Raw genomic sequence first — 19231 nt, 5'->3', positions numbered from 1 at the left:
AGCCCACACCATTTAGCCCACACCATTTAGCCCACACCATTTAGCCCACACCATTTAGCCCACACCATTTAGCCCACAACATTTAGCCCACACCATTTAGCCCACACCATTTAGCCCATAACATTTAGCCCACACCATTTAGACCATAACATTTAGCCCACACCATTTAGCCCACACCATTTAGCCCACACCATTTAGCCCACACCATTTAGCCCACAACATTTAGCCCACACCATTTAGCCCACACCATTTAGCCCATGTCAATCCCAAATGACTCACTGAAGTACAGAACTACCAATGAGACACAGATGAGATGACGAGAAACAGTTGAAAGTCCACAAGTACTTTTACAGAGCTTTATTTCAGATTTACTAGGCTGTTCAATAGCTACAGTCTTTTACTTTTTCATTACAGCCGTCTATTATCCAAAGCAAACAGTAACCAAAAATAAAAACAGGCAAAAACAAAAGCCACATTGTTTCATGTGTCATTAAATATATTCATTTGTGACAAACATAATATATTAGTACGCATTACAGGACATTACACAGACTTTTGCAATGGACAAAGCTAAACAACATTTACAAGCCCAAGTATGAACACAAGCAACATTCAGATATATTTTTGTAGCAGATATCTGGTCATGACTGAGTATCATTCTCCAAATGTGTGGAAAACTGGTCTAACTTTACACACTGGACCCACTGACAGCTTTGATATGTGTAGATCCAGAGATGGATGCACTGGCACAAGAACATTTGAAATGGATTGCAATAAAAATGTCCATACAAATATGTTTTTTTTTAAGTGTGTGTGTATGTGTGTGCGCAGGTGTGCATCTGCTTGCATTTATGTGTGTTATGCATTTCCCAAATATTTTGGGGACTGTTTATTACAGGTTGTAGATAAGCCTCTCTCTGCTGAAATACACCCCTGGGTATGCATAACTTGTAAACAAGAGAAATCTACCTCTTTCTCATTTATTTGTCTACCAATTTATTAAGCCTATGGTATTTAAAACTGGTTAATAACACATGGACATACATCTAGTAAATGTGTAACAAAAAATAGTAACAAACTATACAGCTATATAACATTTAAACAGCCGGTCACCCCTTTTGCTGAGTACCAAGTAACGTCTTGAAAATGGAATGTCTGCCAGGTGTGAAGTGAGAATCAGATGCTGACACAGTGTGTTGATCACACAGCTTGACTCCTGTGATATTTCATCACCCCACAGGTTTTCTTTTACAACATAATGCTTGTATCTTTATACAGCATATACATACTGTACATACTGCCATCCACAATTTGGTTAGCTTAGTCAGCTAAGTAGTCAGCATGCATCTATTATTTTAACAAAACGTAGGTTCATTTTGATAGGTCTTATCAAACTACATGAGGTGATTCACTGTTGAAGACATCAGAATGCCCCCCCCCCATGATCAGTCCTTTACCAGCAGAAACAGGTCAATGCTCAGTGGGATGTTCAAGCAGTACTTCGTATTTTAACAAACGTGAACAGGATAGCAAACCAGATGCATCAATCAATGACACAGAGTCAGTGGACATTAGGTTCCAGGACCAAAGGCCAAAGGCAGCACATAATCAGTGACATGTGTGGTCTCAGTTTGAACAATCATGAATGGACATACATTAGTTCTTTGATGATGTTTCTAAAACCATACAGTATGTTAGTTTGTATCCTGCATGGTGCCATTAAACACTGAACATATCTTATATGTTCTGAATACTGTTGAATACTAAAGGACTAAACATTAAGTGCATGGTCAACTCATCTATTTTAGTTCTTCTAGTTGAGAACAGAGTGCTGTCTAAATACAAATATATTGTATAATTATATCGTGCCTACTGGTACTTTTATTTTGCTGAGGTCACAACCACACTGTCAGGATGGCAAGGAAATGTATGTATCTGAGGAGCAACTTCTTCATGGTACTTTCATTTTGATGACATAGTTAGCAGTAATAATGAGGTAACAACCACATGAGGAGCTCTTAAAGAAGAAAGGTAACTGGCAATAGCTGGCTTGTTTTTGTTTCTGTTTTTTCTCTCCCATTTTTACAAGTATATTCCGAAACCACAGTAAAACCTAGTTTAAATGATCAATTTTAACGTGTTAACACTCTTAGCAGTTTACACAGTTTATCTTGACAAGGCCTGGCAAACAGGAGCCTCTCATTAAACATGAGAGAGATTCCCCTTAAGCCATGCCGTGCCACCTCAGCTTGCTAGAAAAAACTTTAAACAATATATATATATATGTATATATATATATATATTTTTTTTAACACAGAAATGTGATACAGTAGATTTTTTTCTGATGTTCTGTAGAAATGAACTGGAAATATAAAAATAACGGTATCATGAATAAAACAAAAAATAAGTAACTTATCTGAAATATTAGGTGCAAACTCTGCAATTCCACAATGAAACAAACCTTGAAGGACAAACAGAACAGCAACTGTAAAAAGAGCTCCTTCACTCTTTTTTCTTCTACTCAAAGCAGCAGCACTCAGTCACTTCCTCTCTCTCTCTCTCTCTCTCTCTCTGTTCACTTCACCTCTCCCTCTTTCCTCTCTCCCTCTGGTGTTTCCCCTTTCTTTCTCCTCCTCCTGTGTTCCTCAGACTCGAGGTGAGCCCCCTCTCTCTCCTCTCTGGCTCCTCTTAACACTTGCCCCTCTTGTCGCGCTGTTGGAACTTCCTCAGTCTCCGGCCCCACAGGTCCTTCCAGGGGATGAGCAGGCTGCCCTTGTCCGCCACCACGCCACTCTGCCCGGGGGAGTCGTCATCCGTGCCCAGCAGCAGGTACTTCCTGCCAAGCTTGATCTTGGGGCACTTGCAGGCCACGTCCTTGGCACGCACCCACAGGAGCTGGTCACCGCGCCGGATGCGTTGTTCACCTTGCTTGTAGATGGAGATGATGTTCACGGTAAACTTCCACCACTCCCCTGCCTTGTCTCCTTTGAGGACGTGCACTTGGACAGCTGGATGACCAATGAGAAGAAGGAGTGAAGGGGGAATAAGAAAATGTCACAATAAAGCAAGCAACTTTCGAGTATAAGAGATCCAGTTAAAAGTTAATGTACAGTAAAACATAGATCCACTTAATAACACACAGGGTAACTAAGCAGGGAATCCATAGCAGCCTGTGGGTGTCTGTTCCTGGGGTCCAGACTGGCCTGGGGGTGAGCCCTCAGCTGTAAATGTCCTGTTTTACTATAGCTCCAATAACTGCTCCAATGTTTGATTATGATTCAGGAATTGCTGACCCAGTGTGTGGATTGTTCCCCTGGTCCCTCCCCTCAGCCATGACCCCTGACCTCTCCTTGTTGTGTTGGCTAGCATGCTCCGTATTACAGCAACAGTTGCCATAGTGCTCCCCAGGATAAAGACAATGGGTGCCCGCTAGAGTACATTTGAATGAGCACCTCCCTGAGACTGGCTGTAATGTTTGACTGCTGTGGACGTATCCTTAGAAACGCTTTCCTTTCCTCAACTGACAAGCCTGGAGAAAAAGAAGTGGCTGGTATACTGGGTTCAACTCAGAAAGTCCAACAGTGAAAGTGCAGCATTCAACCTTTACTAAAAAAATACCACATCTGTTTGAGGTAAAAGCTCTGAAGCAAAGCCATTCCTGTGCTTTTGATAGAATGGCCTTTCAGCTGTTAAGCAGGACGCTGCACATCTTAAGAACCCTGGGCTAGAGCAACCTGGACCTGGTAGCCATTGATCCTTTCTCCCAAGAATTTGACCACTTAGAGCAGACAGAAATACAGCCCCCCCTTACAGCAGCTCCCCTGTATGGATTCCTCTGTCACATAAATCTACCATTACTTCATCACTCTGATTGCAAAAACGCCTCAGTCATCGCAACAAGGGGGAAACAACTGAACCCACTGGGGTAGGAGATAATCTGTGCTTGAGGTGAAGTGGTTTAGTTGGGAATGTGCTATTTACGATTGGACTAAAGTAGGGGGGAAATGAACCAACCTGAATAGTTTCCACTCACAATTGTTCAAATTGACCCAATTTGGGAAACAGTGTGTGGATGGTGTGAAATGTTTCAAACACACTAATAAATACACACACACAAATTGCATACATGCACCCGCAGACACACAAGTGCACACATACACACACGCACTTGTGTGTGGACTAATGTTAAAAAAATATAGGTGGCTGAAAATAGCACAGGAAGTATTTTTTCTCCTTGTCTCTCTCTCTGAATGCCAACGCTCTCTATTGCGAGCCGCATCGATTGTCCCCCATAACAGCCTGGAACGTTCTAAGAGAACAGGAAGGGAGGCCCTGCTAGTGTGAGCAAATTGTACACAATTTCAGAAGAAAGGAGGCCTGTTGGGCTGAGTAGAGCACGCTCTCACAGTCCTGCCATTCATTAACAATGTGTCTCTGGGCTGGAGCCTACTCCTTCATCCAAACACATAAAGGGTGTGTGGGGGGGTGGAGTGGGCCACTATTTATCTTCCCAGCCACAGAGAGGCTTCCAGAAGAATCGGGATGTGTTCCGACCTCATGAGCTATCCGGGTTCTGCTCCCAGAGCCCCATCCAAGAGCAGCGTGAGAATCCAGCAGAGATAGCCCTCTTCTCTCTGGGTCGCTCTTACTGACCGACTGGCTATCGAGCTCCCCAGGTGAATGGACCAGACTCAGCTCTCTGCTGTCTGACACCAATGCAGAACCTTCTGTCACTCTATGGGCCGCTCAAGAAATTGGTAGTTCTCTAAGCAGATAGTAAAATACTGTTATACTGGACTGAGATTCCAGCACATGACGGGAGCAAAGTAAGTAGTACTAGTCATGGATGTTAGCTGGAAAGACCAAGCAGCTGAGTCCTCAAACCTCTGCACAATGCTTCAGTCCTGCTCCTCACCCAATGAAGTCCAAAGCGCCCATGGGGCTGGTGTTGAGTTGAGCTCATGAATGGAGATCTAGGAAACTAAACTTCTGTTTTTCTGTTAGCAGACAATATGGTATATCAGTACTACTTGGACCATCTTAGCAGGGTAGCACAGAGGAGGAGAGGAGAGAGGAAGAGGGAGAAAGAGAGAGGTTTAATAAACACAATGGCAGCCAAGCCTCCCGCTGGGTCCCCTCTCTGAGTAGTGTGCTGGGGCTTGACCCGCACACCGCCGACAAGGGGGCTCTAATCAAATTAGAGCGTGTTTAATTTCAATACTGAGGCCCCTGTCCCATCTGGTTATCAGCTGAGTGACTGATCTGGGCCCTGCTGCCCCCAGGGTGAGCTAACAGGGACCGCCGGGTGACGGGGCTGTGTGACCCTTCCTTTCACCACTGGCCCTGAACGTCTGCAAAAGCTCTTTGATTCATTGTCCTCCCCGCTGGAGGGGTGTCAGCCCAGAATATAACCCTTTGTGGCTGCCGTCGCCGTAGCTACGGCCACGATGGAAAACAAAAATGAATAAACACAACATATTTCTTTCTCTCCGGGTGGCAATCCGTCAGCGTCGGCCTAATTTACCACCTGTTTGGGCCCTGTGGAATGCTCCGAGCCGGCAGAGTGCACCACTGTGTTTAAACAGGGGGCCTCTTCCCGCGACCCCGGGAGGCCCGCAGCACCACTCACCCAGGGGGGTCATGGCCCCAAAGAACAGAGACACTGTGAACCCCACAAAGGCCCAGGGACAGCCCTGAGAAATGAATTAGATTGAGGCAGAGGAAAAGCCCCCTGAGGATTGGTCTCTTCATAAAGCCCCAGCTCAGCCAAAGGAGAATCATCTGCACTCAGCTGTTTTGATGAACTCTTGAAAAACCAACCTTCTGCTTTTCATGAATCAGTCTTGTGATTTATAGATTTGTCCGTTCTTTTATTGATGACAAGCAAGATTAAAAGAATGAAAATATGGATTCTGATGGCATTTCAGTTTTCTGGTGAACTGAAACAAGGAGCTCACATTATTGTCTCTCTCTGTGTTGCACAATATTGATTGAGAAAAGATGAACATTTAGCCATTTATGCATTGAATTATGCATTGAAACTTTGTTAAAAGTCTCGGATGTGTCGCTCTGTTTGATTGATGAACTATGATTGATGATGAGGCTTTTTGGACATGTGACAGCTATGAAGCGGAGCAGTGTGGCCAATGAAGCTGGATGTGTTTCATTAGAGAGAACACTGAACTAAGTATTAAAGGGATAGTTTGCCAAAATAAAAAAAATGACACAGTGGTTTCCTTACCCTGTAAGCAGTCTATGGACAAGGTATCACAGCAATCCATGCTTTGGTTTTGTTGACTTGAATGGGATTTGTGTCACAAATTGCTAAAACATTGTCATGTGAACAGTGAAAGTAGAAAACAGTGCCAGGGAAACTACATCAAATCATGGACTGTCGTCATTCCTTGTCAATAGACTGCTTACAGGGTAAGGAAACCAATATGTCATTTTGTAATATGGGTGAGCTATCCCCAAACCCTGATTATAGCAGATACGGTCTTGTATGAACAAATCTATTCTATCAAGCAAAGGCTTAACAATTTGAACACCAATTTAATGGGTATAACTACAGAGGAATTGGTGACCAAAATATTCAATATGATATAGGCCCACTGTACAGTTAGGTCTCATGCCAGGAGTCTAAGAGATCTTGCATTGTCTTTTATAAAGGAAACTTATGTGGGTATTTGGCTATACGGAGTACGATCTGTTCTTAAATGCTGGCAGAGTGCTGGACGTGCCTCAGGGTTTGTGCTGCTGCTGCTGCTGCTGCTGCTGCGGTTGGGGAGATTTGTACGGTGGTTAGCAGACATGAATCTGCTGATAGAAGATCTGCACCATAATACTACTGTGATTAATGGAATGGAAAACCCTCTGAGGCGAGGGAATCACTCTCCATATGGAGATATGGAGGCTACACAGTGGGACAGCACAATGAAACACTATATAGGAGGCCAATGATAGGATCCATGGACTGTCCCTAATAATACTACTGTCTCTCTACTGTCTCTCTTATTACCCCCCACCCTTCTCATTCTTTTTTGTCTGTTTTTAGATCTAGTGGTGCTGATTCAGAATATAATGATACAAGTCCAGCATCATCCATCATCAAACTCAAATGTCCTTTTAGCTTCAAGTTACAGAAGTTATTTCATTTGTGAAACTGTTCTAAAATATCAAGCTATGTAAATACCTGTATTTGGCTGGAACATGAATGTTTTCATATTACTCACTTTGATATCTACAGTGATTGGCACATTTGATCAGAAGTTTTTTAAGATGCAGATGAACTCCTGTGGAGTCATTGATGACAGAGTATATTTGTTGTGTGATTTGGCTCATTTTATTCATATGGGGCTTGCTGACAATTCCTAAGGGCCAACTCTGACCAAAGCCTCATGCTCCCAGGGTGCACCAGCCTTTCACCATGGAGCAATAAAACTGGACCCCACTGAGGCTGGCGGCTGAGAGCAGGGATTGCCAGAGACCATGGACAGGGGCCAGGGTGAGCAGATCCACAGGGCTTAGAGGGAGGTGGAAGGGGAGAGGAAATTGTCCGTTAGCTGTAATTGAGAGGGACTGTGAGAGGACGCAGTGGGAGCTTGTTCTGCGGCCCTCTGAAGCCCAGAGGCCTCTCTTTATGAGGTACAACTCCCCTAAGACACACTCTCACACACACACATCCGTCAAGGTGGGACAACAAATCCAAATCGTTCCAGCTAAACCCTGGCAGAGCGGAGCTTTGCAGCTCTCCAAACCAATAGGAGGGCTGGCTCGTCCCACAACCTATCTCTGAAGACAGTTTCAGCTGGAGTGGAGGAACTGATATGAGCTCAAGATGTAGAGGGAAGAGTTGAATAATCCCTTTGTTTCTCTGCCCAGACACTGATGCCACTGATCTCTATCTTTGGTGATAAAAGAAGAGGCCCTGCGGTGACGATGCCCCCAGCAAACACTCTTCTCTCTGTCCAGCTCCCCCCACCTCCAGTGAATCTCACATAGTAATGAGTGTATGTCAGTGCAGGGATGTTAGGATATGTGAGACATAGGTTTTGTGTGTCTAGCTTACAGATGATAGATTAGTAATATGTATATGTTTTCCATGCTAACTAATCAAAGTGTAAGTAGACTGGATTTACTTATTTTATTTTTATTTCACCTTTATTTAACCAGGTAGGCTAGTTGAGTACAAGTTCTCATTTGCAACTGCGACCTGGCCAAGATAAAGCAAAGCAGTTCGACACATACAACAACACAGAGTTACACATGGAATAAACAAACATACAGTCAATAATACACTAGAAAAAAAAGGAAAACAAAAAATCTATATACAATGTGAGCAAATGAGGTAAGATAAGGGAGGTAAAAGCAATAAATGGGCCATGGTGGCGAAGTAAATAAATACAGCAATTAACTACTGGAATGGTAGATGAAGACACATCTGGATACATCTGTTAATGTGCTTTACACCGTCATTGCCCAAACACAGTCGAAAGCTGTCTGGTTTTGTAACACAACCTTCAAGAAATATATAGATTTTTAAAATTCCATCATGTCTTATTTCCCAGAAAGCAGCACTCCTCAGTCTAATACTGGCTGGCCTGTCCATCAGCGGGATCCCCTGGGCTCAGTTCCGAGACCATTTCCCTTTGATGCAATGACTCTAATCCTGGGAGCGTGAATAAGCCACAGAGAGGGGCTTGGGAGTGGACATGCCTGTGATTAATAAATACATCTGACCCTCGACCGCTGGCCGACGACTGGGCATATAATTCCTGCACAGTGGACTCACCATAGTCTTTCTTGCAGTACTTCTTCATGTTGATCTTCAGCTTGCCCTTGGATGCCTTGCAGTGAGAATCACAGTCTGTGGAAGTGAGTGACAAAATGGGTGGATTAGGTTACAGCACAGCCTACATTTCACAAACATCTAGATTTGAATTATTCTCTCTCTCCCATGGTTTATGGACTGACCTCAATTATGTTATCTAATAAAAGCCTTTTAGGTACATCCAAGGGTCTACACTCTACCCCACTGTAAGGGATTGAAAGCTTACATCTATTGCCAGGCCATTGTAGTGTACTTATGGTATACTGTCTCATGTTATGCTGTTATGATGTCCTTGTGGAGCTGGTGGAGGCTTAAGGCTTCCGCATGCTTCGGTTCGGCTGGCACCTAGTAGGCGAACCGAACGAGTGTGCTCACATACTCCCTTGTAAGACCTTCACTTGAAAAATGAGAAAAAGCGGCAATATTACTGTTTGTCCATCTTGAGGCGCCGTAGCCAGTATCCACTTCCTCAAAATAGTTTGAATAAATCTAAGATAACTCAAGAAATCTGTCATTCATTTTGACGTTTTTGCAGAGAAGATCTGAGTCACAAAATCTTCCATCTAACTAAGATGTTTGGTTTAGTATTTCTCAAGTGAACAAAATGTGCATGAAAATTAGTCATCTATCGTTTGATGAATCCCTATTGTTGACCAAAGACCGAAGAAGGGGCGTAGACTTCGGCTAAAAAATGCCTCGAGAAAAAATGTGGTGTGAACGAATAGCCGGAATAAAAACCTTGCCGAAGACCAAAACAAACAAAAACATCACAAAATGTCATAATACACTGAGTGCACAAAAACTGATTGGAAGTGGATTTAACAGGTGACATCAATAAGGGATCATAGCTTTCACCTGGATTCAACTGGTCAGCCTATGGTTTTGTACACTATATACTCACAAACTGTTTGGAGCAGTTTAGGATGGGAAGCATGCGGGCGCCTTTACACAGATCCTATTGTCAGCTCACTCCCACTCTCTTCCTCCAACCTCTCCACACAGAATCTCTAGTCTGTCAGAGTCCTGGCATCCATTGTGTCAGCACTCAGGGTTGGGAGGGTCACTCACAAAAGGAGGTCACTGAGGGAAATTAGCTAGTAGCCTAACAAAAATTAGCAGGGGCCTAAACAGTACCCAACCCACTTGAGGCAAGAAAGCGAATACTCTCACGTTGGCCGGGGCCGATCTCTCTGTGGCCAATCTCTCTGTGGCCTCTGAGAGGAGCCTGTTACAAACCAGTGGCCAGGAAGAGCTCATAGTTATGATGAATTGCTTTCGGGTCTGGTGCTCTCCCTTTGACACCAGGCTGTGTTGACCTGGGCTTGCAGGCGTGCCAAGAGGCTTTATCGATGTCCGCCGACCGTCGTGTTGTCAGGGTGCCAGGCACCTTTTGTAATGGGGAGATGGGTCTGGGACGAGAGGCCAAACTGAAAATGGAAATGGTTTGTTCCCACTTTTCCACTGACTGACACAAATTGGAACCAGAACATCTCCTTGTTTTGCTCCCCCTCCCAGTGTAATAAGCCCCATGCTCTTTTATGGGGGGGCTGGTCGGCCAGGGGGGAATGGGGGAGCAGTTAGGAGAGAGGGGACCTTTCAGCTTGCCTGAATATGGACAAACTTCATTATTTCTTCCAGCCCTCTGTCCAGTCCTCCCCTTTCTTTCCCTTTATACTCTGTGTGAATAAGGTTGCCCGGGTAACAGCGGAGCGAGAAAAAAACGCACTCCCCCCAAAAAGGCGGATTGGGGCGGAGGCAGGGGGATGGGGAGAAAGTGCATGTATGTGGAGAAAACATTTCTAGTGAAACGCCTGGCAGCTTTCGGGGGGGTGTAGAAATGAAAAAGTGAAGGGAAATCCCAAAGTAAAATAATCCATATCGACCACGCCTGATTTCCATTTAAATGTGGCTAGGGCGGGGGGGGGGGGGAGGCCTTCATCGTACCTCCCTTTGATAGCTGGCATTGCCCATTAGCCCAGCAGCACAATCCCAGGACTGGCCATCAAACCCACAGCTCTCATTAAGGCCCCGGCCCCCACTGGGAGGACAAACGTCCCCTTTGTGTGGTCTCTCTAGCGGGGCCACCGCCATTCTCCAGGGTCCCTGGGGACCACACCACTCTTAATTTGGAGGGTGGTGTCTGTGTGGGGTTCCTGACAAGACTCCAAACCCCATTGCAGCTGGTCGCCAACATATGTAGCAGGTTGGCCATTAAGCTCAGTGAAATATGTGGAGCCACACTGTTAGTCCCATGTTAATTATCAAAAGTGACAGAACCTATATGTTTTAGATGCATGGCAATTTAAAGGAATACTTCGGGATTTGGGCAAGGAGGCCCTTTTTCTACTTCCCCAGAGTCAAACGATGTCTCTGTGTCCAGTAAGAAGGAAGTTAGAGGCAGTTTTGCGAGCCATTGCTAACTAGCATTAGAGCAATGACTGTCAGTCTATGGGAATCTGCTGGCATGCTAGTATCCACTTAAGTAGAAGTTGGACCAAAAACAAGTTGGCTTAGGCAACAGGTTTTAGAGACCAATATTTTGCTCCAGGCCTCTCCTTTTCTCCTCATAAGCATGCCAGGGGATCTACCTCACAAGCTTGGACTGAGCATTGACTGAAAGTATGAGCTAAATGTTACAGTGGTATGTCACTTCAAATCAGTGTTGCACTATAGCAAGCAGACTCAGAGCTGTGCATTTCAACAATAGGGCTGTAAATAAGTGAGCAAGGGAAGGGTTCTCTTCCCTCTCAGCGCAGCGAGAGATGATTGGAAAAAAACTGGTGCAAATGAGGCATACAATCAGATTATGGGCTGGAGGCTGAGTGGGAATACATAATGGGAGGCTGGGGGGAGAGAGCTGACCAAAAACTTGGATTTAACATCTCCTGACACAGAGACATCCACTTAAATACTGCAATTATGGAAGGTGAACCTTAAAATACTACAATTATGAAGGTGACCCTTAAAATACTACAATTATGAAGGTGGCCCTTAAAGTACTACAATTATGAAGGTGGCCTTGAACCCAAATAATATGTAGAAATAGAAAAACATAAAAAATAGAAACTGTGGAATGATATGAAATGAGCTCGTACTAAAATACAATACATGTGTTATGCTATGCTTTAATAATTGCCATACCCTGTGGATACCACATGGCTCAGCAGTGTCACAAACTCACCTAAGGGCTCTTCAGAGCTGGTATAGGTGGAGGTGGGCGATGCAACTGGAATCTCTGTAACAGAGAAACCACAGCACAAACATAATGACATTTCACATCACTTCACAGTTTGACAGCTTCATATGTGGAAAAGAGAGCAAAGTTGTTAGAACTTCTTAGTTCAATTTCCTGCTCGCCTTCCTTGGGGCTTAAATGAACCTCAGAGCATTGGTGATATACTCTCAGGTATGCCTTAATAGGTTGTCATGTTATTGATTGATGATTAGGACACAGAGATTGTACTTGGAATACACATTAATAGCCAGTTTCCCATTTGAGTTTCACTCTCTTGTATTCGTGACATGCTGTATTGTAAGGTACAAAGAGCCAGGGCCCCTGGCCTTGTTAAATTTGAAGTTGTCAGGAAGTTTGATATTACAAAAATGTAATATTAAGCTATTAAACCTAAAACATATTAGCTCGAAAATATACGAGAAACCAAATATTTTTAGCTCAATTTTCAAGTCCCCCATGTCCTCCATCTTTTTACACAACATTTGTTACTTTCCAAACGAAATGAAGGAAATCCTATTCTAGTGGGTTCACAGATTGATTTTATCGCTGTGGATCCTGGCCAAGCACACTGATTCCTTTTCCACAATGGCTTTGTTGAATTTCCAAATACAACTTTATCGGAAATGTCACCAATTGAAACTGTATAAATGGTGGCCAATTGTAAATGTCTATGTGTCCCAGCCATCCGAGGTATCTTATCTGGTCATGCCAGCTGTGTTGGCGGTGCTAGCCACCCATTAGCCCATCTCGTGTATGAGGTGTCGTTTATCGCCGAGAGGCTGGAATCTGTGGGCTGCTGATACTGCCAATAAACATATCAGTCATCATTACCCTGGTCTGGCTGGGTGGATTTACAGGGAGATGGGCTGTTAACGGTGCTGCGACTCACAAGGCCATGTTAGCTTAGACATTATGCCCTGTTTACTTAAGCTCTGGTCTAACTGTAAAATATCCATCCAAAGAAATAAAGCAACAGGGGGAAATTACCAGGCCATGAATTCCTACATAACAAGCATGGGGTTTTGGTGCGATAGAGTTCTTGTCAGCGACTACTCCTATTGATGGGGCCTTGTGTGGTCTGTCTGAGGACATTTCTCTTAGTACTGAGGCAAGTCATACTTATGCAGGGGGCGATAGGAGAGCGGCTCTGCTGGTAGCCCTTGGCACAGCGGTTGCAGGTGATGCCGGTCACGCCGTCCTTGCAGGGACACTGGCCGGTGGTTTGGTTGCAGGTCTTGCCGGCTGCGCCAACTGGATGACAATCACACGCTGTCAGGAGGAAAGAGCAGGAGAAAACTGAGATGAGATGACATCAACAAAATGTAGATGAAATCTGTTCGGTCTTCACTAGTATTGGTTTAAAACCAATTAGGCATAAGGCATCCTTTTCAATTCACTCTGCCTCTCGTTCCTCCAATGTTGACTCTCTGAACTTCAAAGTAAGCTTTGAACAAGCTCAAAGTGACTCACAGGCCACCACAGATGGGGACTGGGACCTCAAACAAGTTACAATTACTCCCTTTTTCCTTAACGATTGTAGGCCTTGCCATCAGGCATGAGTATTGAGGAACAGTATATTACATTATCAAATAATATCACATTTACAATTCACTGCACAGTTCCTCTGCCTGGTCTGTTAGCACTTTGAGACTGCACCAGTGTGTGTGTGTGTGTGTGTGTGTGTGTGTGTGTGTGTGTGTGTGTGTGTGTGTGTGTGTGTGTGTGTGTGTGTGTGTGTGTGTGTGTGTGTGTGTGTGTGTGTGTGTGTGTGTGTGTGTGTGAGCTGTGTGTGTGCGTGTGAGCCGTGTGTGTGTGTGTGTGAGCCGTGTGTGTGTGTGTGTGTGTGTGTGTGTGTGAGCCGTGTGTGTGTGTGTGTGTGTGTGTGTGTGTGTGTGTGTGTGTGTGTGTGTGTGTGTGTGTGTGTGTGTGTGTGTGTGTGTGTGTGTGTGTGTGTGTGTGTGTGTGTGTGTGTGTGTGTGTGTGTGTGTGTGTGTGAGCCGTGTGTGTGCGTGTGAGTGTGTGTGTGTGTGAGCCGTGTGTGTGTGTGTGTGAGTGTGTGTGTGTGTGTGTGTGTGTGTGTGTGTGTGTGTGTGTGTGTGTGTGTGTGTGTGTGTGTGTGTGTGTGTGTGTGTGTGTGTGTGTGTGTGTGTGTGTGTGTGTGTGTGTGTGTGCTGTGTGTGGTGTGTGTGTGTGTGTGTGTGTGTGTGTGTGTGTGTGTGTGTGTGTGTGTGTGTGTGTGTGTGTGTGTGTGTGTGTGTGTGTGTGTGTGTGTGTGTGTGTGTGTGTGTGAGAGAGCCGTGTGTGTGAGCCGTGTGTGTGTGTGTGAGCCGTGTGTGTGTGTGTTTAAGCCGTGTGTGACCAGTCTTTCTTTTTTCTCTGTGGAGGGTTGTGATCCACGGCGGGCAGAGCAGAGCCTGTGCTCCTCTCAGATTGAGTTTACAATCTAAAGCTTTTTGGCAAAGAGCTCCTCGCAAATATATCCTGAATAATGTTCCCCATTAATGGGAGAGTGGAACACACTTCAAAGCCGTCTGTTTAAGTTGTTAGTCGGGAAGATCGCACATTAAATGTGAGAATTTAGTTTTGTGCATGTGCTCTGCCAAACGTTTACCATAAAGCCTGTGTTTGAAGTGGAAGCCCAGCTCTCTCCATTAGAGTTGTATGAGTTTTATGTAGCTGAAGAGTCATTTGAAAATAGCTTTAAGTGGTCCAACCAACAGAGGCTGGAGTTGGGTGTTATAAGCTGGGATTCAACGGGTTTCATCAATATTAGAAGTCACTTGTTAAATAAAAAAACTAAAACTTTTCTGTCCTCTTTCTCCTCAATTTGCAGTATAAGTACATCTTGCCAAGTTTGTTTGACACATTTTATTGAGGTATAATAAAATCAGCAAAAAATAATCTTGCCAAAAAAAAAATGAATGAAAAGTCATGTTTCTAATCAAGTCCTCCATCTTTCCCAGCCAGAATGTTATTGTGGTTCGTACGTCAGGAATACAATAAATATGCCCATTGATTTAGAGACAGGATTCTAAACTGTACGGTATATGGACTGAAACTGTAGGCTTGCTCTTGCTTTCTGTTGATTTCATGGGCATTATCTTCTAAAGCAATTCCAAATGACTTTTTAATGCAGGGTGGAACCAACAACAAAAAAACAAAAAACATGAGGTCACTCTTGTCCCTCCCGATGGCATGTGGGTAACATCCATGTGTATTCTAAAGATGTGTGTCTATTTCTTAAGGGGTTTTAAGGGATTGTATTTGAAAGCCACAGTAAAATAACTGTTGTTTTTGTATTGCTTTATATTACTTCTAGAGATGCCACTAACCACAAATCACAATAGAGATGCACCACTGCGTCTCCACTCAATCCGTCCGCCACCATCTAGTCCTCTTCCTCTGAGCTCACACCACTGAATTGTGCTCTTAATGTTCTGATTGCTACACTGGGAACTCACTGGAAACGTTCATTCATTTCCCTGTGCGTGTGTGTAGCTCCCTGCGGTGTGGAGGTAAAGAGTTGCTGAGTGGTTGAGGGGGAGTGTAATTCAGTGGACCGTGTGGCTGCTCCACTGCTGTGGGCTCCCTGGGCCTGGTGAACGGCTTATACGGCGGAGTGGATGAGAGGACTGGGAATAAAACAAACCGTTAGAGCAGGGGGCCGCTGGGGGCCGCTGGGGGCCGCGCTGCGCTCCGAGACCCGTGTTTACACTGCGCTTGATGAGGGATGAAGTCGTTCATCTGGGAAATAAAACATGAGGCATTCCACAACGCTGGTGTTTCGGCCTTTATGGCGGAGGGGTCTATTCTGTAACCTCCACCTTTCAGAGAGTGGTGATCCTCCATTTTGGGGGTTCAGGTTGGAGAATGAAAGCAGACTTCCTCCTGGCTGTGTTGGCACAGCATTGTGTTTCCTGTCCAAAAACAGCAGAGCGAGATGGTTGGCTGAGTTGAACAATAACTACCATGGGCCCTAACTGATGTCACAAAGCGCTGAGTTTGTCACCTGAGGAGAGCACAGCAATCAGGCTGTTTGGGTTTGATCCCAGAGTATGGAACAGAGTAAATGTTGGGACAGATCTGGAAGCCTTCAGGTTACTGATACAGCCCTCTAGAAAGCCTAAGACAGGTTGCTGTATGTGGTTAGCTCATTAGGGAAGGAGAGAACCTCTGTAACACTAACCTGCCCATAGCTTCCTCCTCTGCCCGCCCCTGACTGCATCCCAAATATAGACGTAAAAATGTTTGGACTGGCAGCGTGCAGTGAAACAATGATGCTCCCAACCATTAGTCACTTTCAAGAAGTGCAAAAGATCCATGAAATGTGTTAAGAACAACAGCACAACATGACCTGCATTTGCCCTGAACTCCAATTCGGTGTGAACTCTGACTGCCACCACTGTGAAACGACCCCAAAACAGTCTGAGTAAGTGGCTGACTTTTATATATGATGGTGGACTGTGTTGATACGTTCACTCCGTGAGACTTGGAATAGTCAGTAAGAGTTAAGAGTGAAGGTCCCTTGTGGTCTGCAGTAGGAAATGTAATATGTTGCAGTTCCTGTGACTAATTAGTGGTGGACCAGGCTGAAGGGCACTGGAGAATAGGTACTCTGAGAACCCGCTCTGAGCCAATAGGAATGCAGCCACGGCCGTGGTTGGAGACCACAATATGCGGGTCTGCACAGAGTCACTCACTTGTCACTGAAGCGCAAGCTGGGTCCCAGTGTAATACAGCACATTGAGATGTTGTAATCGGACCGGAAAACAAACTTGAAAACAGACTTGAAACAATATTCTGTCTTTCATACAAGGAGGATATTACACTCTTAGAAAAAAAGGTGCTACTGTATCAAGAACATGAAACGATTTTTCGGCTGTCCCCATAGGAGAAACCTTTGAAGAACGCTTTTTGGTTCCAGGTAGAACCCTTTTGGTTCCAGGTAGAACCCTTTCCACAGAGGGTTCTACCTGTAACCAAAAAGGGTTCACCTATTGGGACAGCCAAATAACTTTTTTTCCCTAAGAGTGTAGGATATTGTAGTATTATATCTCTTTGGAAAGACTAGTCATCCAGTTCAGGGTAATGTGGGATGTTGGTGGATCTGATGCTGAGGTGAAATGGTTGGCTGGTTCAAAGAGACTGTTTGAATCAACTCCTGCACTCCTGAATTCCATGACAGACCTCACTTCTATTGTTAGCCACTCGTCTTGTTTCCCAGAGAAATCCTCTGAGTTCTCCACCTCCCCAGTTACAATTCACAGAAATGTAGGGCGATTCATTATAGCTCTCCATGTTAAGCAAATAAAGTCTAATAAAATGTGGTCACTAGGGACCGAGTGTTGGGATCCTCCCCTGCTTTAGTGATAAAGGTACTTCAACTACATTGTTTCAAAGGCTCTGTCCACAGAAATGCTGTTATTACTGTAACCTGTAACCTCTATTTGAGAGAGATAACTTAAGACGTGGAAAAGAAACAGAGGTAGAAGTTAAAGCATTTGAGGTAAATGCGCAAAATATGCTTTTTATTAATCCACTCACTCAAACATGCCTCAGCTTGTGCTGGTGTTTGTGTGATTGCATGTGTGTCTGTGTGTGCGTGCATGTGTGTGTGTGTGCATGTGTGTGTGTGGACACGTGTGTGTGTGTGCGCATGTAAGTGTGTGTGAGTGACAGGGGCTTGTTTGCTCAGTGCCTCAGCCTGGCTTCTCTCCCCACGGTGCAGGGAGACAGAGGGAGTGAAGCTTTCCTCTCCTCACACACTAATCCTGAACAGCATGGACTCAAACCTGGTTTAGGTGCTCACACCTGTGAGTGTGTGTGTGTGTGTGGGGATGGGGGATGATAGCGAGATCTGTTTCCACTCAACTATACAGCGGATCAGCTCACACATTGTTTTGCTTGTGTTGTCATGGAAATCCCACTAGACTCCAAATACCATAGTCACACAGGTCAGCAACACTCACACTGGCACAAGTGGGAGCTTTTGTCTTTACAACTATCTTTCACCTGTCTCACATAATAATAAATAGTAGTGAAGTAGTGGAAAGTAATACGCAATGAAGTTATCAAAAGATTGTTGGAAGACTTGTTTCGTGCTGATAATTTGTTGAATTTGATGATATGATGGCGGAACAATTCAACTCGTTTTCAAACAACATACAGGTACGTCAAGAAAGTCCCAAACCGAAGCAGAATATCAAACAGCGTGAGGTTTGGATGTCATGCAGCCATTTTGAGTAGCCCACCCAGCAGACACCCAGCCCAGGTACTCTACCTTTGCAGGCCCTCCTGTGGGAGATGGCCTTGGACATGTCCCGGAAGAAGCCCTCCTTGCAGTAGTGGCAGTGGCGTCCGGCCGTGTTGTGACGGCAGTTGAGACAGACTCCTCCGCTCCTCCGCCCAGACAGCTTGTACAGCTCCATGTTGAAGCGACAGCGCCGGGCGTGCAGGTTACAGTGGCAGGCTGCAGAAAGATGGAGAGAGGGGGAGAGAAAGAGAGGCGATGGGGAGAATAACACAGAGGTCAGTGCGTTCGCATGCTTTTTACACAGGTGTTGAGTAATGAAGACTTTGGTCACCTTTGGCCTCCACTTACTGAAGACTTTGGCCTCCTGAACCTCTACACTCAACACGAAAAAACTCCCACCATGCAACCTTGCAGTTTAGCTAGTGCTTCATAAGCTGGAACTGAAAACTGATGAACTTAGCAATTTCATTCACATGTACAGTATATCACGGTAGGGTGTTGGTAGTGGAGGGGAACCAAATAACAGCCAGTGAACTGTAGTGTATGGAGACCCTGAGAAAGTTACTGTTACTTTAATGACATCAGTGGGTCAAAGTCCTCTGGTCAGACATGTCATTTGGAGACAATGAGTTATGAAAACAGATGGATTGGCCAGGCCGTGAGCGATCCAGTTTCTATGAGTAAATTGGTGTGGTCCGACTCCACGCTCTCCTTTCCCCTCCACCTGCTTATAGATTTGACCTCTGACCGATACTGATGTTAGGAGAGAGATTTCCTTTCCCACAGATCTCGCAGCCTTCACTAACTCTCTTAGTTGTTTTATTGTCATAACATTATGAGGGATAACTTCCCAATTAAATCGGGTGATTCATTCATCAGTTCATCAGTTCTCTCTGTGCGTTAGAGCCAGGGT

General features: G+C 44.8%; 1 protein-coding gene across 1 annotated transcript in view; it reads right to left on the bottom strand.

Moving 5' to 3' along the window:
- Positions 1-1445: 1445 nt before the first annotated feature.
- The window catches only part of ntn1b (netrin 1b), a 70846-nt gene continuing 53060 nt past the window's right edge, over positions 1446-19231 (bottom strand). The window contains exons 3-7 of the mRNA XM_046332068.1: positions 18346-18534; positions 13185-13334; positions 12012-12065; positions 8792-8866; positions 1446-3008 (exon numbers count right to left, since the gene is read on the bottom strand). Of these exons, the coding sequence (XP_046188024.1) occupies positions 2689-3008; positions 8792-8866; positions 12012-12065; positions 13185-13334; positions 18346-18534 (788 nt within the window). The 3' untranslated portion in view covers positions 1446-2688. The remainder of the gene's footprint in view (positions 3009-8791; positions 8867-12011; positions 12066-13184; positions 13335-18345; positions 18535-19231) is intronic.

This window comes from Oncorhynchus gorbuscha, linkage group LG26 (assembly GCF_021184085.1).
Source record: "Oncorhynchus gorbuscha isolate QuinsamMale2020 ecotype Even-year linkage group LG26, OgorEven_v1.0, whole genome shotgun sequence".
NCBI lineage: Eukaryota > Metazoa > Chordata > Actinopteri > Salmoniformes > Salmonidae > Oncorhynchus > Oncorhynchus gorbuscha.
The sequence above is the reverse complement of the archived record's forward strand: the minus strand, read 5'-3'. Positions and strand labels throughout refer to the sequence as shown.